We start from the raw sequence: 26,031 nt of genomic DNA, 5'->3' as shown, positions 1-26,031 counted from the left end.
CTCTTGACTCCGCCCCTAGATGCGCCCTCTGATCTAGTCATCTCTTACCAGGTGAGGCATTTCTCTTTGTGGGTTGCACCTTTTTCTGAGTCGCTCCACCTTTTCTGGGATGGATCCTGAATCCAGAACACCACTTGGTGGCCGTTTCTTTGGTGGGCCGGGCACATGATTTTCACGCCATCAGATGCTGACTACCTCCGTGATGGGCCAGATGTCTCTTCTTCAGACCCCCTGTAGTACCATCTTGGGACTCAAGCTACTGTCTGCCATTTTGGGAATCAGGCCACCATCTGCATATTGGCGCTCAAGTCGCTGTCCACCATCTTGTTCACCTTTAAGCTAAACGCTTTGTTTTCCTGTTTCTTCTTTTTCCTTGTTTTCTTTGGTTTCCTCTTTTTCTTCATTTTCCAGGCCCTGACCCTGCTTACAGTGCCAGTTGAAGGGGCGCATAGGGTCAGTTTGCTGTGGGCTCATTGCCCTGAAACCCCTCTTCTAAATAGCAGTCAGTCATGAGTGTGAGGTGCGATGAAGTGGGTTCTTTACTCACCGTTCCTTCAGGAGTACCTTCTACCTTCCCATCCATGGGATCGGGTCCGGCTCTAGCAGCATACAGAATAAGTAATAATCCCATTTTAGTGATGCTTCCTATGTCTCCTGGCCAGTCTTCATCTCCTTTCTGCCCTATTTGTCCCTTGCCCAACTGTCCTAGCCGGCCCTAGGGACTCTCCTCCTGGCCTAACAGCTTCCCTGAGAATCACCATCCTTTTCTTTCTTTGTGAATGCAGACACCTTTCTCACAGGGGGACAGGGGTATGGCTCTCGATAACCTTTCCGGACCTCAAGCCCAAGACTGTCCCGGCGTCCAGATGAAACTTAGAATGTGTCCTCATTCTGTGGGGAAACCTGGATTGACATCAACCGTTCAGCATCTGCCTCTTCTTGCACCTGCTAACTCTGTCTTGTCCAGCTTTATTTCCACTATCCGTAGACTCTCTTTTTGAGCTTGCACTTGACGGAGTCCTGGACTCTGACTGACTGCCCCTAACCTGGATACCTATACTTACAAAACTGGTCTAAACCTTCCTAAACTGTGGGGTAATCCTAACTTTAACTATCTAATCCCTAGTGTAGTGTAAACTATATTCCTGTACTTAGTGTGGTCCCCCTAGTGGACAGACCTCCCGCATTCTCAGGGACGGCCTTTGGCATAGCCTATAGGAGAACCGAACACACACCGGCCATAGGAATATAATAAAACCCTTTTTTATCACACATAGAAATATCCACAAATCAACATCTACACCAAACTACAAACAACTCGTTTTTCATTAGATTTTATAATGCAAAAGTAGTAAAACATAAAAACCATACATATTTAGCTCTTCCGTAACCTTATTCACCCAAATACGCTATTTATTTATTGTGAATAGATGACATTTAAAACAAATCAAGCAAAAATTATTTCAGAATTGCTGTTTTTTTTTCCATCCACTCAACAAAAGAAAGTTAATCAATAAGGGATCTACAGTGCCTACAAGTAGTATTCATCCCCCTGCAGATTTAGCAGGTTTACACATTTGGAATTAACTTGGCATTGTGACATTTGGACTGTAGATCAGCCTGGAAGTGTGAAATGCACTGCAGCAAAAAAGAATGTTATTTCTTTGTTTATTTTTTTTTTAAATTGTGAAAAGTTTTTTCAGAGGGTCATTTATTATTCAACCCCTCAACCCACCAGAATTCTGTTTGGTTCCCCTAAAGTATTAAGAAGTAGTTCAGGCACAAAGAACAATGAGCTTCACATGTTTGGATTAATTATCTCTTTTTCCAGCCTTTTCTGACTATTTAAGACCCTCCCCAAACTTGTGAACAGCACTCATACATGGTCAACATGGGAAAGACAAAGGAGCATTCCAAGGCCATCAGAGACAAGATCGTGGAGGGTCACAAGGCTGGCAAGGGGTACAAAACCCTTTCAAAGGAGTTGGGCCTACCTGTATCCACTGTTGGGAGCATCATCCGGAAGTGGAAGGCTTATGGAACTACTGTTAGCCTACCACGGCCTGGACAGCCTTTGAAAGTTTCCTCCCGTGCCGAGGCCAGGCTTGTCCGAAGAGTCAAGGCTAACCCAAGGACAACAAGGAAGGAGCTCCGGGAAGATCTCATGGCAGTGGGGACATTGGTTTCAGTCAATACCATAAGTAACGTACTCCACCGCAATGGTCTCCGTTCCAGACGAGCCCGTAAGGTACCTTTACTTTCAAAGCGTCATGTCAAGGCTCGTCTACAGTTTGCTCATGATCACTTGGAGGACTCTGAGACTGACTGGTTCAAGGTTCTCTGGTCTGATGAGACCAAGATCTTTGGTGCCAACCACACACGTGACGTTTGGAGACTGGATGGCACTGCATACGACCCCAAGAATACCATTCCTACAGTCAAGCATGGTGGTGGCAGCATCATGCTGTGGGGCTGTTTCTCAGCCAAGGGGCCTGGCCATCTGGTCCGCATCCATGGGAAGATGGATAGCACGGCCTACATGGAGATGTTGGCCAAGAACCTCCGCTCCTCCATCAAGGATCTTAAGATGGGTCGTCATTTCATCTTCCAACAAGACAACGACCCAAAGCACACAGCCAAGAAAACCAAGGCCTGGTTCAAGAGGCAAAAAATCAAGGTGTTGCAGTGGCCTAGTCAGTCTCCTGACCTTAACCCAATTTAAAACTTGTGGAAGGAGCTCAAGATTAAAGTCCACATGAGACACCCAAAGAACCTAGATAACTTGGAGAAGATCTGCATGGAGGAGTGGGCAAAGATAACTCCAGAGACCTGTGCCGGCCTGATCAGGTCTTATAAAAGACGATTATTAGCTGTAATTGCAAACAAAGGTTATTCCACAAAATATTAAACCTAGGGGTTGAATAATAATTGACCCACACTTTTATGTTTAAAATTTATAAAAATTTAACTGAGCAACAAAACTTTTTGGTTTGTAAGATTTATGCATCTGTTAATAAATCCTGCTCTTGTTTGAAGTTTGAAGGCTCTAACTTATTTGCATCTTATTAAACCTGCTAAATCTGCAGGGGGTTGAATACTACTTGTAGGCACTGTATATCCCGACATGGTGCCATTGAAAAATTAAACTGATGTAGAAAAACCTGAAACCTTCTGGCCCACGTTACAGGGAAGCTGCCGAGAAAAGGTGAACGAAAAGTATTTAGCAAAAAAGATTAAAAAACAACTTAATTTTTGAATCTGGAAATCTTCAATGCGATAATTGTTGAAGAATATTGTAGGTTTCGGCAGCGCTAAATGTAAAATATTTCCATTTTCTGACATTTCATATATCTTTAATTGTTTATATATCAGAATCTTTATCTTGTCTACTACTATGCAGGTTGTTGCCATGTCATAGAAATGTGTTGTGTGAGCAGGCTAATAAGCCAGGCTAACAAAGCTGATTATGAGAATCCCAATTTACTGATGTCCATGCCGATAGGAAGATTACACATGCACCGTGTCCTCCCTTTGTGCCGTAATAGCATCGTCTTCTTCCTAGCCTGTGCTGCCATCAGGAACCTGACTGCCAGAGATACGTATATATCCTAACCCGAGATATCTTGTACCTCTCATGCAAGAGTGAGTTGCTTGCAGATTGTCTTGGGATACTGGCAGTCTTAACTCATTGTGGGAGATGGAAATGTAAGTCATATTTTATTTTTCTAATAAGTATAACTAGTATTCCATGCAGTTAATAGACGATGTCTCCTTCGGCATAATTTGTTGCCTCAAGGAACCTCAATAGGTCGTGATGAGGAACCTCAATAGGTCGTGATTAGGAACCTCAACAGGTAGTGATGAGGAACTTCAACAGATTATGATCAGGAACCTCAACAGGTCGTGATGAGGAACCTCAACAGGTCGTGATGAGGATTTCCTATAGAGGTAACAATTTAGTGAAACATTCAAGAAATCTTCAAGACTTGACCTGTTGAGGTTTTCTTTCTTGTTTTAGGAAATGCTGCTTTAGATGAAAAAAAAACCCAGAGCGTACCCTTCTAAAATCCTTTAAATATATCTAACATGTCACCTAAGGTTGACTTGAAAGGATGATCTATCCAAGGTATTCCTCTGACATATCACTTTCAATCCAAGCTTAAGCACATATGACTTCCTCCACATTGGAGCACTACAACACGTCATTATGGAAGGGTGTATCCATGGTTGGACAGGAGCCCAACGGTGACATTGATTCAGGGGATATGAATAGCAAAATGGCTTTTTGAACATTAGGAAAAAAAATTTTGAGACGCTTAGCACAGAATTTGGCCAAATAGTGTGAGCTAACATAGAAATGACAGAAAAACGACTGGCACATCCAAACTAGTGTGTATATTATATATGGAGGTAGCTGCTCCTGGTATGCACCTATTCACACTAGTTTGGATGTGCCAGTCGTTTTTCTGTCATTTCTATGTTAGCTTACTGACTGAGCACTCCTCCCTTCACCATCTGGTTTTTAATTACATCTAATCACACTTGGTTCCGGCCAACCCATATGTAGGCTTTGCTGAGAGAGGTGTCCATATTCACCCAAGCATACAGACATTAGCCTTCGGTAAGTATTCACATTTGGACAGGGAGGTCAGGTACCCATCAGTTTAATGAGACCACCTTGACGATGGTTGATGGGCTCACACTATTTGGCCAAATTCTGTGCTAAGCGTCTCAAAAAATTTTTTTCCTAATGTTCAAAAAGCCATTTTGCTATTCATATTTCATGTATTTCATATTTGACGTGTTTTGGCACGATAGAGTGCAACCTTTTTTTGTATATTATATATGGAGGTAGCTGCTCCTGGTATGCACCTATTCACACTAGTTTGGATGTGCCAGTCGTTTTTCTGTCATTGATTCAGGGGAGCCCACTGTTCAGCTTCACGCAATATAACCTGACCTCTGTTCACCAATTTGTCTATGTTTCTATATACCAATGAATGGAAAATGGTATATATGAATGATGATATGCTGCCCTTGTCTGTACAAGTGTACTGTGCCAAACAATAAAGGTTGCTGGGCCTACTTTTACACAAGGGTCCACTGGGGGATTCACCTGTTCCCCTGTGGGCAAGTCTTAGCCTGGGTGTAGCTAACTGCTTGGTAGGGTTTGTGTCCTGAGTGTTGAATGCTGGGGGTGGTTAAAAGTAGGGTTTCCGAGATTTCCGATAATATACGTAACTGTGTGACCATGACTAAAGGGGATGAGGTTCAGAATCATGAACCACCACCAATGCTACTTTCTAATATGTCTATGTTGACCTCATCAATAGATTTTCATTTAGAGCACATTCAAACTTTTTTTTATACATTTAATTACCCTTTGAGCATTATTTCTTCCTTCTCTTCCAAACGCTGTGCTGAAATGTTGTTTCCACTCTTATCTCATGCTCCTTTACAAGCTGCTTTCATCTGCTGCTCAGCAAAGATTAGTACACTATATTACATTAACCTGTCTTAGCTTCTTTGCTCCCAACCCCTGCACTAAAACTGGAGAATTACTGTACACAAAATAAATACAGTGCACAATTTCTTGCTGAGCAGCAGATGAAAGCAGCTTCTAAAAAGCATGAAGTGATCATGTGAAATAACAGCTTAATATAACCTGAGCCAAAAAAAACCCTATTTGCACAAGCGGTATCACATATACTATATACTTATAAGTTGTTTTATTTATTTTTTAATTCTTGCAAATTTACCAATGTCTCAAATGGGCTGCTTTAGTGCTGGGAAGCAGATTTGCTGTGTATTCCAGCAATACGATTAATCATTTACAACAAGTTACAGACTAAGTCCACTGGAGCTGAGCTGCCCTTGGCTAATACATAAGCAGCTTTGGTGTCCATCTTAATCCTGTGTGTCTGGGCAGGTGCTGCAGCAATCAATATTAACATAACTGTATTCAGGTGAAATTATTGACAATATCAGCAGCAACCAATGAGATGACGGATCATCTGCTGAAAATTAATTATCTTCTCCCGGAGGAAATTACCGCCCGAGTATAACTCATTACCGAAGTAAACAGAAAATTATTAACACAGCAAATAAAAGACCAAACTGTTATTGTAGACATTGCCAAGGATATGCAAATTATGGGGAAAATATAGATTGCTTTTTGCTGTACTGACATTAATTATTCATCGATGTACCTCTTAAATACCGACATTTTTATATAGATAGTTAAATCAAATAAATGCATATATTTAAAATGTAATAGGTTGTCACCTGTAACCTGTGTGAGGCAGTGACCGGTGTCATATGTGAGGGTGGCTATGTATCCCCCAGGATGTGCTTAGAAGCATATTAGATCCGTTGGAGTGCACTGTGCTCACAGCAGGTTGCCTGTGAGACACAGGGAAGAATAAAAGTGAGTGTGAACTGGGTCAAGTTATTTGACCCAGAAATTATTCAAGAAAACCCGGTATGGGCTTTTATTTTTGAAACGGACTGCAGGAAGGTAGTGGGGCCGGTCCGTTTCCTCCAGCCCAGATCTTATAGTGGCCCATGGCCCTAGCAGGAGGCTTATGAGGAGCTCTTTCCGTGTGGAGCAACACGGGCCAGGCAGAGCCTAAAAAGCCGGACACCCCAGCGTACACGGTGGTGTTTACGTTCACGGCAACGGATTGTGGACTATCTTTATTTTTCCCGGCTGCGTACCGAAGGACTTGTTTGCTTATTTTTTCGGTTTGTGAGCATGCTATAAAATAAACAAGACTTTATTTTTGAACTTTATATGGGTCATTGCCTTCTCACTGCACAGCAAGGACATCGCTGCATCACACCTGTAAGTCAGAGGCAGGTGCAGAAGTCTCACTGACAACTTGCAGTCATTTGGGATCTCTTTTGTGTACAATTGTTTTTTGCAACCGCTTCCCTTTCTTGATATGGCATCTCATTACTGGGCTCTCCAGAAATCACCTATAATTTGCATCAAAACGTAGCTGCAAATGTTCATTTCCTTTGCAGCTCCACCGCACGGGAAATAAAACATTGCATAGCGCCTTTATGAAATGAATGGTCAGTCCGTGTTGTACACGTAGACACGCTCTTTATAGCTGTTCTCTGCTTTGGCCAATTGATGAAAATCTAAATTGAAGGACTCTTTTCTTTTGACTTAGACAGATCCCTAAGGCCAGTCTCACACGTCCAGATAATTCCGGTACCGGAAAAATCGGTACCGGAGTTATCCGTGTCCGTGTGTCCGTGTGCTCACGTGGCACATCACTGTGGCACACGTGCGGCAGCCGTGTGCTGACTGAGGGCCACACGGACCATGCAGGAGACAGCGCTAGAGTTAAGCGCTGTCCCCAGCGTGTGGTGCTGAAGCCGCCATTCATTCCTTCTTCCCAGCAGCTTTCGCTGGAGAGAAGGAATGAAAAATCAATGTTTTTTTTCTTTTTTTGTGTTTAAAATAAAGTTCCTGGTCACCTCCCGCCTCTCACCCCCTGTGCGCCCGCCCGCTGGCATTAAAATACTCACCCAGCTCCCACGATGCTTCCTCTCAGCACCGCAGCTTGTCCTGTATGAGCGGTCACCTGGTACCGCTCATTACAGTGATGAATATGCGGCTCCACCCCCACCACACGCTGGGGACAGTGCTTAACTCTAGCGCTGTCTCCTGCACTGTCCATGTGGTCCTCAGTCGGCAGACGGGCGGCACACAGACAGCATCCGTGTGCGGTACGTGTTTACACGGACCCATTGACTTTAATGGGTCCGTGTGATCCGTGCGCTCCCACGAACACTGACATGTCTCCGTGTTTTTCAAACGGACACACGGTCCGTGAAAACACGCTGACATGTGCAGAGACACATTTATTTTAATGTGTCTACGTGAGTCAGTGTCTCCGGTATGTGAGAAAACTGTCACCACACGTACCGGAGCCACTGACGTGTGAAACAGGCCTAATAGGGTATTTGAGTCAAGCCCTTTATATTATCCCTATTAATATAATAATTATGCTTTTTTGATACAGGCCAGAAAATAGTTCAGCTGTTAACCTACGAAAGAGGTAAAAAAATGTACAAATGCGTTATTCCTCAGATAATACTATCTGTACATCTACTTTACAGCTCTTATATAGGGCCAATTCTATCAAAGCTATATAAGTATTTCCTTCCTTCCTTCAATCTTTCCTTACTTTCTTCTTCATTCCCTCCAACATTCTTTCTTCCCTTCATTCCTTCGTTCTTTCCTTCCTTCCCTCCTACATTCTTTCTTTCCTTTCTTCTTCCTTCAATCTTTCCTTCCTTCTTCCTTTCTTTCCTTCCCTCCAACATTCTTTCTTTCCTTCATTCCTTCTTTCTTTCCTTCCTTCCCTCCAACATTCTTTCTTTCCTTCATTCCTTCTTTCTTTCCTTCCTTCCTTCCCTCCTTCATTCTTTCTTTCCTTTCTTCCTTCCTTCCTTCCCTCCTTCATTCTTTCTTTCCTTATCTTTCCTTCATTCCTTCTTTCTTTCCTTCCTTCCCTCCAACATTCTTTCTTTCCTTCATTCCTTCTTCCTTTCCTTCCTTCCTTCCCTCCTTCATTCTTTCTTTCCTTTCTTCTTCCTTCCTTCCTTCCCTCCTTCATTCTTTCTTTTCTTCAATCCTTCCTTCTTTCATTCCTTCTTTCCTTCCTTCCCTCCTCCTTTCTTTCCTTCCTTCATTCTTTCTTTCCTTCCTTTCTTCTTCCCTTCATTCTTTCTTTCTTCTTCCTTCCTTCATTCTTTCTGTCCTTCCTTCCCTCCTTTCCCCCTCCTGCTGATCATCAAATGGATGGCTGAAAGTTGAAATAATTGGTACAGTCATATGTATGCGAGAGCCCAGGTGCCAAGACTAACATTAAAGAAGACCTACCACCAGGTCAAAAATTGTACGTTTTGCCCTTAGTTTATTCCTGCTGTTCCTCTGAATATGCCAGTTTTTTTTTTTTATATATACACTATAAGGTTCCAGAGATATAGTCCTTTTTGTTTAGCACCAATTTTCATGGGGGCAGTGCTCACCAGATCCTCAGGGGCGTGTCTTTACAATGCTTTGCATTGTTAACCTGTAGAACATGCGCCATAAAAGGAGCACTAATTAAAAAGGCCCATATCTTTGGAACTGTATGACAGATTTTAAAAAAGTAAAATCAGGAATACTCAGGAGAGGAGCAGGAATAAAATTAGACCACAGATTGGCCACTTTTGACCTTGTGACAGGTCCTCATTAAAGTGGCCTGTATGTGTTCTGATGGTCAATGGGTTTCCTGGGATTCAGACACACTCCAGACACACATTGATGGCCTATTGGAAGGATGATTTTATTATTTTCAGCTGACTTATTTAGGACCCCTGCCAATTAAGGATACATTCTAAATGTAAAATCCCACAAAATCATGTTCACACAGAGTATTCTTTTATTTCCTTTAAATACCCCAACAATTTTTGTAGACTTGTTCGCCCTATAAAGATCTCAAAATTGAAACCATATGAACATCAAATACTCAATCAGTAAACGGATCCACCATATGCCGAACAAAAACAGCGCCAGACGGAGCCCATTGACTGTAATTGGGTTTTTATTAGCTTGTCCATCATAATCAAAAAATGTAAAATAGTGCAGCATGCTGAACTTTTCCTTTTAATATAAACAGCTTGATTACAGGTGTGAACAAAGTCTTACAACGTGCAGGAAGAAGGCGTTTTGGCTAAATAATATATTTTATGAACAATATTTTTTTTTCATTCAATGCAGTAAATTTAAAGAGGATGGACACGACGTGCGTCAGAAAAAACTGGAGAAGCAGGTAAAATCATGGATGTATGTTTGGACCGGTGTAGGGTTGTGTTATCGCGTTTAGGCCCACCATCCAACTATACAGAACTAGCATATGTCCGCCAGTGATCTGCTCTGCTTTCATCAGATAAGGCACTGCTGTAGCCATTCTGTTATGGGTTATCCAAGGATTCACTAGTGATCCAAGTCCTCCTTTGGTTTGTACAATTCTTGGTTCCTGTTTTATACGGTTCCAATAAGTAATTAGAAAACATTATGCAAAACAATTTACACAGCTATAAACACAAGTAATACTTTGTGATTACTGTAGTACTTTGTTAAAGGAGAATATAAATTATTTTTTAGATCAGATCAAACTGATCAGAATAATATTACAAAAGTAAAAGAAGTAGTACTAACCTTTACCGATTCCCTGCAGCTTTCGTCCTGAGGTTCACCTGTTCCTTGCTGGTCTCTACTTCCTGATTCCATCTCTACATACCAAGAGTGCCCTCCCATCCAATCACTTTCCCCAACAGTGAATGCCTCAGCCAGTGATTGGTCGAACATTTCCATGCCTTTCTGGCATGTTGTGATAGGAACAGGAAGTAGAGACCAGAAAGGAATGGGTAAACCTAAGAATGGGAGTTGGATGAGATCACTGTGTGTATTACTATTTTTATTTTAAATTAAAATTTCAATCCTTTTTCCGAATCATTTTTATTTCCTTTAACCGGCATTTAAATTTTTATTTCATTCATTCATTAACAGTACATGGGAAAATAAGCAACTTTGTAATATATCTGATTAGAGGAGTCTTCTTCTTTTTTCTCCTCTCCGGACTGATCATTAATACTCAATATTCCATTTTCATGGTTAAATTTGTCATCAGCGAATACAGATTTTCCACTATTGAGATAGGAGATGACAGTTGGTGTTTTTAAATCCAAAGAAATGGGCAGCTAGCGGCAGACAGACATTTTGCAGCAAGTAATCCAGAAGCAACAGTTATACTTCTCCATAGAACTTCATGAGCACCAACTGTCACCTACTAGCTCAGTAATGGGGAAAGTCTGTATTTGGTAAAGACAGATTGTGAGATAGGAGGTGACAGTTGGGTCTTTTGAAATGTAGGTTCTACTGAAACGGCAGCTACAGTTCTCCATAGAACCTCATGAGCACCAGCTTTCACCTCCTATCTCAGAAATGGGAAAACCTGTATTCACTGAAGGCAGATTTTACCAGTGAATTGAGAATTTTGAGACTGAAAGCTCAGTCCAGGAGCAGAAAGAAGCAGATATCTCTTATCAGATATATTACGTTTCCTAATTAGGAAACAAAATTAAAACATCTCAATATTACAGATAAATAGACTGAACTGTCAACCAAATAGAGATTTTTATCGCAATAAAAATGCCATAATCATTATAAGAAATGTTTTCTCCCAAGCGAAATATTCATGAGAAGAAACAAAGGAGGAAGCGCCTGGATCCTCTAATGCTTCAAGCCAATCCAGATATGAAGGCAAAGCCACGGAGGTGTCCAAAGTCTGAGGAGCAAGTACTACTGGTGGAGCCATGTACCGTGTCCAGCATTTATTCGGGAGTGGGAGGTAAAAACACTCTGAACTACAACCCTAAAGTGCCCCTCCGACCCACAGATCAAATGTCATGGGGTATGAAGAGAAAATATACCTGGGTCTTCCTTTTGCTTCCCTTCGAAAATTTAACAATCTCGTCTACCTTAGCCCAACATTGCTGCCACACTTTTTTGGGGGCATAGTCTGAGAATCTCCCCCTGTTCTTGGAGTGACCAGCACGGATTATGACAGTCAATCCAATAGCAGATGGAGCGTCTCAGACTACCCAACACCAATGTGATTGATTCAATTTAAAGTTGGTGGACCGCCATGGCAGTGCTCTGGGCCATCATGTAGCCAAGAGGCCCCAAATATTACATAGGTGCACCCTCACAAGGTATTTTTTTTAAAATTTTGTATTTTTTATTTTTTTTTTTTTTGGGGGGGGGAGGGTAAAAAAAACAAAAAACTAGTCCAGATATGTTAAGAGACCATATGGCACAGAAAAGTAGACCTATGTGTGATGTAACACAAGAGTCAATTCGATGAGCCATCAAGGAGGGAGAGAGTTCATTGAAAGAAAAAGAGGTTCAACAAATATTTGGAAGGTTGGGGGTATAAGATGAAAAAAGGGTTCAAGACCACAATTTCCATAATGAAAAGGTCCATTAAAAAACAAGAGATCACAAGCTCACCCAGAAGAAAGTTACCAGTGATCCTTGGCCACTAGCGAAACAGAACAGACCCTGACTACTCATACACGGCTGAGCTAGCCCCAGCTCGGTCACACAAAACAGCTTTTGTCCACAGAAACCACCCATGATTGTAGTTTGGTGCACACGGCCTGTGCAGTCACTTCTCAGAGAGGGATTCCAGCTTGTCTCTCTCTTCAGCCCCAATACACATCCACTCTGGTCAGCTTCCCTCCGCAGCTTACTGATTAAAACTAAGGTGAACAGCAGCTAGCCTGGTTATATGCAGAGCCAGCGAGGTGCAAATAATCGGCGCCTGTAGAACTAGGATTTAACCCTAGCACGCCTGCCTTTGCTAAACATATATTTTTTTATTTTTTCTAGTACTGGTAATGACCTGTTTTTATCCAAATTTACAATAAAGTTTTTGCACATTTTTATTTCAGAGAATGGCTGATTTCCTGCTATATTTTAATTTGATAACATAGCCGGTACCATGAGGAGTATTGATATTAGGTAACATTTACAAGGATCATTATACTGGACACACTAATGGGCTATTATACATTACTTTTGTTTTGTTACTCCGTTATAAAAATGTGAAGGTATTACTAATCCTATGCTCTCAGAGGGAATACATGAAAGCGTTTGCTACACTCCGACAGGAAGGAAAATGAAGGCTGATTGCAAGATCGAGAAGAAGGTGCAACACCGTGGAGGTATGTCTTTTCATTAATGACAATTTTAATTTCATTTTTATATCACTACCTTAAAACCTTAAAGGGGTTGTCCACCTTTGGAGGCATTTTTGTAACTTAAATGCATGTATTGTGAGAAATAAATAAGTTTTGAAATTGGGTTTCATTCAAAATTTTGCTCCATTTGTCTTTTATCGACTCTTTGTTTCCATACACATCTAACTTTGGTCATATATTAGCTTTGAGGAGTTCAGAAAAAGACAGATAAATGTTAATCGCCCATCAGAGCAAACTCACTGACAGATCCTCAGCTAACTCATCCCACTGTCAGCAATAGACAATGTTACACAGAGGCCATAGAAGAGAAAAGGTGCAACATTTTTAATGAAACAACCCAACAGTTAAAAATATTTGTACCCCTTAAGTTAAAAAAATGGAGTCCAAAAGGAGAAGTCCTATTTAAATTGATGGTCACCTTTCATAAAATTTTCCCCTATATTCTCAGTTCTTTGTAAGAAAACAAATTGTGGCTTGCTTACCCTCCCTGGGTCCAGCGCTGAGCCTCCGCCACAGCTCTTTTCTCAGCACTTTGGTTGAAGCATAACATGACGTTGACACCACTGCAGCCAATCACTGAGTTTAGCAGTTTGTGTCATTTACATGGGCAGAGCTTTTGAGCTCAGCAATTGGCTGCAGTGTTGATACCATGGTGTCATCACTGTATTAAAAAAAATGTTTTATCGCAGCACAGAAGACTAGACTATGCACTGGACCTGGGGAGGGTGAATAAAGCCAGTTGTGTTTTTTTTTTTACAACAAACTGTATAGGTGAAAGTTTTATGAAAGGGGAAAAACTCTTCAAGAATTTCTTCTTTTCTTTCGAATAGAGATTTCAGAAGAAGATCTAGAGGAGACAGTTCTTGAAGACACCAAAACCCTAACGAGCAGGAAAGAACACTTCCAAGCCAAACCGAAGCAGAAGACCAAAACCAAGGCAGGTATGTGTCATGAAAATGTCTTTTAAACAGGATGATTATCGCCTCAACGATCGTTTCTTCATATGAATGGTTTTATCTTTATATGATCTGATAGATGTGGGTCCCACCAATGTCTCCCACATCTATTTCAAGAACTCATCCCCATCTTATAGGGAGTGGAGAGGTACAGTAGCTTCGCCTGCAGCTCTCACTATTCACTTGAATGGGAGTTTGGAAAATTGACTAGAAAGTTTGGTAATAATTCAGAACTCCCTTAAAAGTGAATGAAGTCTGCGCGGCCACCTCTTCTACAACCCACACAAGTGGCTCAGGTAGTGCAGCTCATCCAGGATGGCACATCAATGTGAGCTGTGGCAAGGTTAGTGTCCCAGTGATATGACCCCCGCCTATCAACTGCTTATGGCATATAATAATCAACAGTGATGAAAATTTTCGTTAACAGATTATTAATTTGATGTTTGGCCTTTATACAACTATGGTTTCATGGTCTCCACCCCCATAAGTGGAGTGTGTCCCCTCTACTGTAAAAATCCTTACTATTAGGCTAAGCGCATATGACCGTGTATTCTCTCATCTGATGCCGGATCAATTATGCTAATCACATTGATCAGTGTCAGCATAATGTGATCCGATTCTCTTGGATGAGGAGATGAGGAGAAGATGGAGAATAAAAAATTCTCAATTTTTTCCATGAAATGAGGCCACGGAAACCGGACTGGACTCAGATGTCATCTGAGTGGAGTCAGATGGTTTCCACAGACTCATTGACTTGGAATTTTGGATCTAATTCGGGCATGCTGCATTTTTTGTCCTCGGTCCAAGGAAAAAAATTGGACATGTGAACAGCCCCAAAGAATAGAATTAGTCCCAGCGAGATCTGATGTTTTGTCGGATCGCACTCGGACAGAAAATAGGGCCATGTGCACGAGTCAAAATTTTCGATCCGAGTGCTGTCCATGACCTCACATGGACCAAAGTCTTTAGATGGCAGTTTTTTCTGCTCAGACCGAATGTCCTTGTGAATAAAATCACAGAATGCACTAGTCTTTTCCGTATTTTGGATGAGACTTGAGAATTTAAGTCTGTAGGTGCACAAAAAAAAAATCAGACCAATCCGGAGCCACAGTATAGAATCCAATTTTTGTGATGAAAATTGGATAATTATTTATATGCACATGTGACCTTGGCATTATTAGTTATTATTCAAGTTGTGGTAGAAAGATAATTGATAATGACCTACTACCTACTTCAAAATTGGCGCACATGGAATTTTTTTAAATTATATTTTTGTTGTCTTTCACCCATTTTGTAACTTGTTTAAGTAGCACACTTTGTAAAATTGTGCAAATGTGCCAAAATAACCAGTGGGCATAAAATCACTCCAGGGAGGTGGGAAGCACTGAAGTCCAACTTTTTTAAGTACAGCATTTGATGAATCAATTTAAAACATCTGGAAAAGACACACGGATGTAAAAAGTCACAAAAAATAACTAAATAAATGGCAATTTAAAAAAAGGTGCAATTTGTTTGATGAATTACTCAGAAATCAAAAAGTCACCAAAAGAGAATTATCCCTGGACTAAAATGCAATGATGAATCTGGTCTATACTGTAGTTTGTACAATGTAGCGTTTGTACATTTCTAAGGTCTTTTCTGCTTCCAAAAATGTTCTACCACAATATGGTGTAATGCAGTGTTCCCCAACTCCGGTCCTCAAGAGCCACCAAGAGGTCATGTTTTCAGGATTTCCTTAGTATTGAACAGGTGATGGAATTATTGCCTGTGCCGGTGATGCAATTATCACCTGTGCGATACTAAGGAAATACTGAAAACATGACCTCTTGGTGGCTCTTGAGGACCGGAGTTGGGGAACACTGGTGTAATGCAGAGAGTTCTTACCATTCTTATCTACTGCTGTCTTCCGTTTCTGAAAGAAGGCAGATTTATATCCGAAAATATGTCTATGTATTATCACTATACAGTTTTTTTTACTGTATCCAGGAAAACATGATGCGAAAGAACCCAAGAAACCATCACCCAAGGTGTCAAAGTCTCGTAAAACATCTGCTCTTGATTGTGAGAAGGAGAACACTCCTCAGAATAAAGGTAGTATCTGTTATGAGAGTATTGGTGCTGACTTGGGTATTACTGGGCCATAAACATGCAAGAACAGTCATCTGAACACTAATTTTGGTGGGACCAGCCACCAATCTAACGTAGGGATGATGGTTCTTGGCCATATTGGGAGGTCTAGGGTAAACACATTTTTTTGACAACAGTCATGAGACACCATAATGTTGCAATAAGTTACCATTTCAACATTTGTATAGGTGTCGATGTTCAAACCCAAGATTTAGTTCAAGAAATAACATCAGATAAGATGGTTGCCTTCAAGAATTCCAGTGATGAACAAAATTCATTGAGAACAGGGAATCGAACAGTTCCTCCTGCACCCATCAAGCAACGCCATAAAAAGAAGCTACAGAAAACAGGTATATATGGATTCCTTTAATGATGACATTCTTGTAAGAAACTGAAGCCTAAACATAGAAATGGAAGTGTCCATGGTGGAGATAATGGGAAAGTCCATCATATATGTCCATATTGTAGCCACTCTTCTATATTGTGTATTGATCACAATTCCTTGACAACATGAAGACACGGAGAACACTATTCTTCCAGGTAAGTCATCTTCGAAAACATTCAGACGTGAAGAACATAAAGGACACAAAACATATTAGACTAAAGTTGGCTGAACCTTCGGATTTCACAGGCATTTAGACTTGACCTACATCATAATTTTTGTCTCATGTCCAGTATATAAACAACGAATGGAAGGGAAACTTCCTTGTGAGGTGAAGAAATGTATTTTTAGTTAGAATTCTTGCAAAATACATTTATGTTCTGTAAATAGTTCATTGTGAGACCTCAACTATATGACCTGTAAGTCCAGCCTAACAATGCCTCATTTATACTTCTTGATGATGATGACCTCAGCGAAATCCAGAAGAAAACGGGATTCCAATAAAGGGGAAACCAATGAAGACAATGACTTTGATGAAGATTCAGATATCCTCAGCAGTGTTTTATATACAAGACCATCATCTTCCATGAGTAAGGTAAGTTTTCGAGAGAACACAATATCCCTCTTGAGATGACTGGAGCATCTTCTGGTAGATCTTTGTGATGTTCCATCCCTCATTTATTCCTCTTTGAAATTTTGGAATAAATTGACAACTTGGTATGGGTTGTATCCTTACCCATCTGAAACTTTCAATACTGTTTGGACAGTGTCAGACTGTTGCAGGGACACCCCCCCCCTTACTGGTAAAACCTGGTTGTCAATTCATTCATAACCTTCTAAGAGAAATAACAGAGAAATTGGACAAGGGAAAAATTAAGGATGCTCCAGAATTGTTATTCATAAGGAATACATTTATTTCCTCCAGACATGTCAACATTGCCGACAGGTCCCCTTTGATGATAGACCAACACTTATATTGTAGCTTAACTTAATGCAGAGCCTCTTTTTAGGAAGAAGACCCCCAGATTGCTGCCCCCTCGGAAATTGATGATCTGAAAGGCTTTGCTTTGCGCCCAGCTCCTCGTAGTATAACTTTTCAGTGCCGCATCACTAGAGACAAGAAAGGAGTAGATAGAGGACTCTACCCCACCTACTACCTCCATTTAGAGAGAGGAGATCTTAAAAGAGTAAGTAATGAATAACTGTGCTATCCCTATGTTTTTTCACTGTAATTTGCAAACTTGATAAAACTAAACAAACTTAAAGGAAATCAACTCTCCAAAGCCGTCTATAAGGGCTTGCAGATCATAAAACGTTGAATGAAATGAAACTTTTATATCCGCGATCTGATGTCTTATTCTGAGAAAGTCATGTTTTCTTAATATGTAAATGAGCTATTAAGATCTATGGGCTGGACATAGATCTCCCTGAGAATCTGCCTCCAGAGCTTATTTTTAGTGAAAGGGGCATTACCAGTGGGAGATATGTAGATCAGGAGAGCAGACCGTCAGTCATTACATGTTTCATACTGGTAATGCCCCCTTTCACTTAAAATAAGACCTGGAGGTGGAGTCTCAGCAGATCTATGTCCGGCCCATAGATCTTAACAGTTCATTTACATATGAAGAAAAATGTCAATTTCTCTGGAATAAGACATCAGATTGCAGATATCAAGGTATAGTTTTACTCAGCCTCCCATGAGCTACATACCCATATGGACAGCTTACGTGATTTGATCCTACTGACATATTCCCTTTAAGTGTTTTAAATGAAAAAAAATATAAAAATCATGTACGGTATGCCTCAGCCCAAGTCTCCATAGTACTCCCATTACTCTATCAGTATGTATTTTCTGTCTTCCAAAACATTGTCTTACCCTAGAAATTAGAAAGTGTGCCCTCATTTAGATGTCCGTGTTTCAAGTATGTGTCCTATCAGTGTTTTTCATGGATAGAACTCAGCAGCCTATGCGTCTGTTCACATTTTTTTGTGGACAGAATAGGGATACAACTTTCCCTTTCAAATGAATGGGTTCAATAAAAAACACATAACTTTTGTACGTCATCCATATCTCCTCTAAGTTTTGTCTGGTTTCTTACTCTTCAATGGATTAGCAGAATCTCAGAATTTTTTTTTCTGCATATGAGAAAATGGAGGTCAGATGATAAAAAGTCGATGAAAAATGATGTTTGTTAGAAGAACGAAAGATAACTTTCTAACCTAAATAACATGGGATCTTCAATCAGCTGATTGGTTAGGGTGCTAGGAGTCAAACCCCTATGGATCCAATTTTGATGACCTAAGGATAGATCATCAAAATGTCATAGAAAACATTTTTAATCCCAGAGATGAATTGAAATTTACTTGGGGAAATATGTTTCCACCTGGTCTTCTATTAATCAAGCGACCCAAAAATTACGCTAAATACAAAATTCATTCAGAGAACTTGTGCTTATTAATGACTAAATATAACTATTTAAAAGAATTATTGTCAAGGGTGATCAGTTATTGCTCTTATTTTATTCCCATCTTACGTTTCTAGAGATTTAAGCCTTTTTATGGTGTGTACAAAGAGGGAGTGGCTCACAGGATCCTCTGGGGCGTGTCTTTAGGCTGCTCTGCTTTATTTCTCTGTGAGCCACGCCCCCTTGATAGAGACCATAGAAATTAGAACTAACTAAAAAGGTTTATATCTCTAGAACCTTATGGCAGATTAAAAAAAAATAATTGAAAACTCAAAGAAGCAGCAAGAATAAAATATGAGCAAAAACTGTTCACTTTTGACTTGGTGATAGGTCCTCTTTAGAGGTAATATACCTATATCAAGTTAAATTCGAGCACCTTTTTTTCTGAAAGAATCACCTTTTATGGAAATTTTTTTTTTTTAGAAAATTCTAGGATTTTTGGATCAATAAAGCTAACACTACTATATTGGTCTAGCTTTACAAAGGACCTTTCTCATAGGTAAGACCAGCAGACGTTCTCACACAATAGGTCAATCATCACTCGTGAAGCATTATGGTTACCATTTTTGGCCAGCCTACAAATACTGCATGTAAATTGTTACAGGGGAAGTTACAGAGATTTAGGTGCGTTCATAGCCTTTTATGAAAGGGTTGAGTGACTCTACTGTAGAATGGAAAGTGCCCAGTAAATCATGACATTTTGGGGAGTTTTGCATAAATTTTGATCCAAGGTACCGTAATTCAAAGTTCCGTGATAGAGGTTATTTTAGTATCATGCTGGTTTGTGATGAGATGTAGAAGGAAAGAACCATAAGCAATGGAATCCACTATATCACTGATACCAAGATCAATCACAGATGAGTTGTTAACCCAATCTGGTTGTTAGTGTAACTGTCTGTTTTTTGCACCATGCCGTTTGGGTACATATCTTTCTAGCACCTCCCCATTTGCAAACTCTTTTAATGCGAGACTCACAATATAGTAATATTTCTTATCATCTCCTTTTGAAGCTTTTTCTCATGGCTGGAAGGAAGAGAAAGAAATGCAAAACCTCAAATTATCTCATCTCAGTGGATCCCACGGATCTTTCTAAAGGAGGAGAAAGCGTGATTGGAAAAGTCAGGTGACTGATTACATGTGCAACTTCATTAATGGGAACCTGTCACCCCCAAAATTGATGATGAGCTAAGCCCACTGGCATCAGGGGCTTATCTACAGCATTGTGAAATGCTGTAGATAAGCCCCCGATGTATCCTGAAAGATAAGAAAAAGAGGTTAGATTGTACTCACGCAGGGGCGGTCCCGCTGCGGTGGGCGTCGCGGTCCAGTCCGGGGCCTCCCATCTTCTTACGATGGCGTTCTCTTCTGGTCTTCACGCTGCGGCTCTGGTGCAGGTGTACCTTGTCTGCCCTGTTGAGGGCAGAGCAAAGTGCTGCAGTGCGCAGGCCGGAAAAGGTCAGAGAGGCCCAATGCCTGCGCACTGCAGTACTTTGCTCTGCCCTCAACAGGGCAGACAAGGTACACCTGCACCAGAGCCGCAGCGTGAAGACCAGAAGAGCACGTCATCCTATGAAGAAAGGAGGCCCCGGACCGGACCGTGACGCCTATCGGACCGGACCACAGTGGGACCGCCCCTGGGTGAGTATAATCTAACCTCTTTTTCTCATCTTTCAGAATACAATCAATCAATCAATCAATCAATCAAAGAAGCTTTATTGGCAGGACCAAATAAACATCAGTTTTGCCAAAGCACAAGTACAATAGGGAATAGGGAGCAGGGACTGTGGGGATAATGGGTGAGGACTGCGGGGACGATGGATAGGGACTGTGGGAACGATGGATGGGGTGCAGGGTGGGGGTAAGGAAGTCCATAAGTACATAATGCTGTAGATAAGCCCCTGATGTTGGTGGGCTTAGCTCATCGATTTTGGGTGTGACAGGTTCTCTTTAAGAGGAAAATTACTTCATAATTTCTGCATCCATCTTTTTACTCTCTAGAGTCTAAGGGTATCATTTCTATTTGTGGAGAGTGACATGCCTAATATGCCAGTGTAAGGAGACTTATTGGCCTTAAAATTCTTGTCTGCATGGCCTGTAAGTCTCCTTACACTGGCATGTCAGATATGTCACTCTCCACAAGGAGAGACGCCAAATCAGATCTCATGCTTTGCACTGAAGAGGGGCAACACCCTGAAACATGTGTCTGTAAACTCAGATTTTGATATCACATGACAAGGCTCATTAGTAGGTCAATATTAACTTTTAGGATTGCCACTTCCAGTAGATTGCACTAGGGTTTAAGTCTTCTTCCTATTCGATGAGATAATTTTAATTTTTCCTCTTTAGAGAAACTGTATTTTTAGAAAGCAAAAATCATGACAAATGGATGGACAGGAAATGTTTGGATTGGACAACCGGGACCATTTTGATTTTTTATATGGGGCCACCTCTCTTCCATGCCTGCCACCGTGACCAGAGCAAAATGTATTAGTAAAAACCTGGATTATATAGCCCAGAATAACATTTAATATTCTGTTTTCTGACATTAGAAACCAACATCAATGCAAGCCACCATAGTCTTTGATATTCTTACCACTACGGCCATAAATCAAATTAATCTAGATCCATAATTTTTATCTTGCAATATTTATGATGCCAGGTCAAATATGTTTGGAACCAAGTTTACAGTATTCGACAATGGAGTAAACCCTGACAAGCAGCCCTTTGTGCAGGAGAAGGAATCGCTCCGGCAGGAATTGGTGTCTGTGTCATATGTAAGTCACTGACTTTTTTTGGAAAGTTTCTTATTATTGAGAAGTGACATTTTTCTCACCTTCCATCAGCTTGTTGCTCTCTTCCTTTCTCAGTAAATGTAAATCATCCTCAGTCAGCAAAATGTCTGTCAATTGTAAAAAAAAAAGTAAATAGGAGGGGAGGAGGGGGATGCAGCTGCAGATTTTCAGTGCACTGTTTGATTGAAGCAGGATAAAGGGGTAATCATGAAAAAACAGCAGAGAAAGGTAATCACAGAATATAAAAAAAACTTACAGATAAACGTCTGCTTGATTTTAAACATTCAATGAAGATGAAAAAAAACACAAACAATTAATATTAAGTTTAGTTTGTCCTTGATTCATTGTGATCAGATGATTGCCTGGGAGGTGGGGACTGTACCTCCATGAGGACTCTGAGAAAGTGTAGTACAGTCAACGCCAATCCTTTGGATAGGCAATAAATGTTGTTTGCGGGATAACCCAGTTAATGCAAAGTGTATGGTTATGCCATGCTAACCACAGTGTGTAATATGGCTATTAATAAGAGTTGGTGCGAAATGATTGGCATGACCTAGTCCTTCAGTCACATCAATAATCTTTGGCCACTCAACGGGAAGCCTGAGGACCGCCTCTTTACCTGACGGCATCTGCTGTTTTTCTTTTGATTAGCCGGCATGGCGTGACATTACATGTGATTCACACTGCAATGGTGACGAGTAATCACAATACGAAACGGTCCTTAGGGTTCCCAACCAGCGGCCACAGATTACTGACAATTGGGTCCTGTGACTCGATTCACACCAATTTTATCATTAATATTTGCTCTATTAGTATGGATTCTGGCCATATTACTAAGTACTGACCCTACATTCATTGTGCACAGGCCTTAATAAATGTGGTTTACAGCTTAATATCCGTAGTATTAACTAGTTTATGACGTAATCGTCAGCATTGTTAAATCAACCTCGAAATGCCCTTTACACCCTGCCATTAACAGTTTGTGATGTAGCAAAAGGACGGAGAAAACACTTCGAAATGTGCTGATCACACATCATGGTGGTGAAACATTACACGTGGAAACCAAGAATAGCTGACATTTCATCTTATTGCCCTTATCGTTCAAACAGGAAACCAACGTGATGGGTTTCAGAGGACCCCGAAAAATGACGGTGATAATTCCCGGGATGAACCAGGACTGTGAAAGAGTATGCATAAGGCCACGCAATGTGAGTCCAACAAATGAGCATGACTGGAGTCATTCTCATGTTGAAAGCTTAGTTGTTTGTACTTTTTTGGGGGGACTTTTGGTCAAGAAAGTATATGAAAGTGAACTTAAAGGCTTTGTCTGTTGAGTACAAGTTATCACCTACCCACGGGATAGATGATAACTTGTTGACCGGTGGGTGGTCGACCACTAGGACCCACTGCAATCAACAGAACTAAGAACTTTTATACCTGCTAGAATGGAGCGGCAATGCCCATACTCAACGCCGCTCCATTCATTCCCTTTGGGACTGCCGAGCATTTACAAAGAGAAAGAATTGAGTGATGGTTGGGATTACCGAAATGCTGCCTTGTTTTGTAACAGCGATAACTATCTCCAGTTCTGCCAATTGGTGCAGGTTCCATTGGTCGGAAGATGACTGATCTGTATGTTATCACTTATCCTGTGGATAGGTGATAACTTGTTTTCCCTGGACAAAACCTTAATGTTTTTTTCAAATATTATACCTATTACATGCCAATTACAGTTGGTATGAATAATTTTGCGTCTCCCAGTTCATCGGCAATGACAGTGGTCTGTGTCCACGAGATGGGAGCAGTAAAACCCACTTCTAACCTGATGGCATATGTGGCTCTTCTTTTGATTAGCTGACTTGGTGCGGCATCATCGTTGAAGCGTGACAGTGCACCAGGTCTGGCTAATCAAAAGATGAGCCATGGAGGCCATCAGGTAAGAGGCGGTTCTCCTGTTCCTGTCCAGGAGCCACAGACCACTTTCTTGGCCAATGGACTGGAATAAGTATGTCTGCCAGCTGCCAAATCAGTAAGGCATCTTCAAAAATGGCAGTGTCCTTGTGCTTGATTACTTTGAAGGGGAAGCCATGCATGAGTGGTCATTCTTTTCCGAATTAAAAAAAAGCGATGGAAGCCACTTGGAGGTTTGCCAAACTTAAACAGATGTCAACAGAGAGTGCTTGAATGGCCACATCTCTTTAAGGAAAAGGGATAAGGCCCCCATGGTTCTCAAGGTTAGTTATTGCCAAGTTCCAGTTGATATTGAAGGAAGCACCCATCATTGTCCTGACAATTCAACCAGAAGTTCTCTCTAGAGAATGTAAAGACCTTCACCATCTTCATTCTTTGAAGGCATGTGGCTCACCTCCCCTGCTTCTGTTACCCATGTTCTTTAATATTGTTGTGTTCTCTTTTCTATGTGAAGGATCATGAGACCCTTTTAGCTCGATTTCAAAATGGAAATATGGAAAATATCTCAGTTCTCCACAACAAAACACCATCATGGAATGAGGAGACTCAGTCTTACGTGCTGAACTTCCATGGACGTGTCACCCAGGCTTCTGTGAAGAACTTCCAAATAATTAGTACTGATGACCGTAAGTTCATGTTTAGACTAGGGGAATACTGCACATTTTCTGTACCCTTTGATACTCTTTCCATTTTTCATATGCATGTTCTAGAGCATGTACTGATTATAATCTATGGAGCTGCTCACAATTTTTGCTTTTTTTTGTGACCAAGTGTCCATTTTCTATCTGAATTATGGACCAAACCCTACTATTCAAACCAATGGGTCCATAAAACTCTATGTGTCATGCAAGTGCTGTCCTTTATTTTACTGTTTAATGGGTAGGAGAAGCTTTAAAATTTTATTTTTTGGATATAAGAAAATAGGATGGCACAAGTTGGGGTAAAAATGGACGCATGGACCAAAAATGAATCCAAATCGTTTTTTTTTTCTCTCCACGAATGAGGAAAACTGATGCCATTCTGATCACAGTCTGACCAGTGTAATAGGCCCGTTTTCTTCATACATGAAAAATACTGACGTCTGAATAAGCCTTTAGGGGTGCAATTTTGATTTCACATTGCCACTTATGTTAGAAGTCAACACCCGTAAAAACATCGGTGATGCCTCATGCCACCCCAGAGCTGATATTCAGTTTACTGTTCACCTTTACTGTTCTTTTTTTTTATGTATTGTTTTAATGTTTTTTTCTGATGCAGCTGAACACATCATGATGCAGTTTGGCCGCGTCGCAGAGGATGTTTTCACCATGGATTTCAGCCATCCACTGTGCGCCCTACAAGCATTTTCCATCTGCATGTCCAGCTTTGATAGCAAACTCGCCTGCGAATAAAGTCTAAATAAAGCAGAAAACTAAGCTGTCCATGGAAATCAGGGGACTTTTCCACAATCCTTACATGTCTCCTCCAGTAAATACTTTGCATAAATCAACAATACCGGCAAATATAAGAAACCTTGTGATACATCCTATTACAGAATTGTGCTTCTTTCTCCACTTACCAGCCACTTCTCCCTTCTTCCTGAACTCGACATCCACTTTCAAAAAACCAAAACTGCTCAAATCCCTTTTACTCAACATAAGACGGACTGCCAGCTAAGTGACGCGTCAGGTTACAGAGCATATTGAAGTCTATGAGGAGGGGAGGTGGAAAGATTAAAAGGCACTGACACAGTCAGAGTAAGAGAACATTGCTACAATTTCTCTAGAAATTAATTTATCTTAACACAGAGCTGGATTCACATCTACACTGCTCAGTAGGGCTGCATAATTTCCTTCACACTGATGCTGCTTCTTTCTGTGTACTAAAAAAGGAAAAAAGAGCAGCAATTATTCTCTATGTGGGAGGCATCATAGCAGCTAATCTTTCTGTGTGCTAAAAAAAGGAAAAAAGAGCAGCAATCATTCTCTTTGTGGGAGGCATCATAGCAGCTAGTCTCCACCCACCAGCTCAGAGTCAACTGAAAATTACAGATAGAACACGAAAAGGGGAAAACTGGTCAAAACGCAGGATATACGTTATATAATGGTCAGAAATAGTGTTATTCTTCGTGTATACACACAGGACAGTTTCTAAAAAGTTATTAGAAAGTATAGTTCTTTAAGATTACAAATGTGTGAAAACGTTTGGGGCTGCAGAACGGGAGACACAGTAATATGACGTGTTTGGACATTACTATGCCCCAGCAATAAGAATGTGAATTAATTAAACCTAACCAAATATTAGATTAGTATTTATGTGTAAATGTATCAGTAACCTGAGTAATGCAGAAGAACATTTGTAGGGTTTTTCCATGTTACCTTTTAAGCGGTTGAGGTCTTTTCTACATCTTCTGCATATTTTTCTTATACAATACTGATGACATAAAAAACAATACAAAGTGAAATAAAGTTTTTGTCTCAGTGTTTTCACAACACAGTAAAACATGTAGAACATCTACTTAGCGCCCTCTG

General features: G+C 40.7%; 1 protein-coding gene across 3 annotated transcripts; it reads left to right on the top strand.

Annotated features, from left to right (window-relative positions):
* Positions 1–3,554: 3,554 nt before the first annotated feature.
* On the top strand, positions 3,555–25,944 carry LOC143770234 (tubby protein-like). Of its 3 annotated transcripts, none has more exons than XM_077259655.1 (15): positions 3,555–3,705; positions 8,037–8,072; positions 9,782–9,833; positions 11,252–11,414; positions 12,739–12,792; positions 13,659–13,769; positions 15,771–15,875; positions 16,100–16,261; positions 16,767–16,888; positions 17,304–17,480; positions 19,769–19,881; positions 21,418–21,532; positions 22,660–22,758; positions 23,976–24,147; positions 24,779–25,944. In XM_077259655.1, exons 1-15 carry the CDS (start codon positions 3,698–3,700, stop codon positions 24,910–24,912), a joined length of 1,623 nt encoding a protein of 540 aa, XP_077115770.1. In that variant the 5' UTR covers positions 3,555–3,697; the 3' UTR covers positions 24,913–25,944. The 3 variants fall into 3 exon arrangements, with proteins under 3 accessions (XP_077115770.1, XP_077115768.1, XP_077115767.1); XM_077259653.1 differs by having other exon boundaries at positions 12,703–12,792; XM_077259652.1 differs by having other exon boundaries at positions 12,679–12,792.
* The last annotated feature ends 87 nt before the right edge of the window (positions 25,945–26,031 follow it).

This window comes from Ranitomeya variabilis, chromosome 4 (assembly GCF_051348905.1).
Source record: "Ranitomeya variabilis isolate aRanVar5 chromosome 4, aRanVar5.hap1, whole genome shotgun sequence".
Taxonomy (NCBI): Eukaryota; Metazoa; Chordata; class Amphibia; order Anura; family Dendrobatidae; genus Ranitomeya; species Ranitomeya variabilis.
Note: the sequence above shows the minus strand (reverse complement) of the source record. Positions and strands in the feature narration are given on the sequence as shown.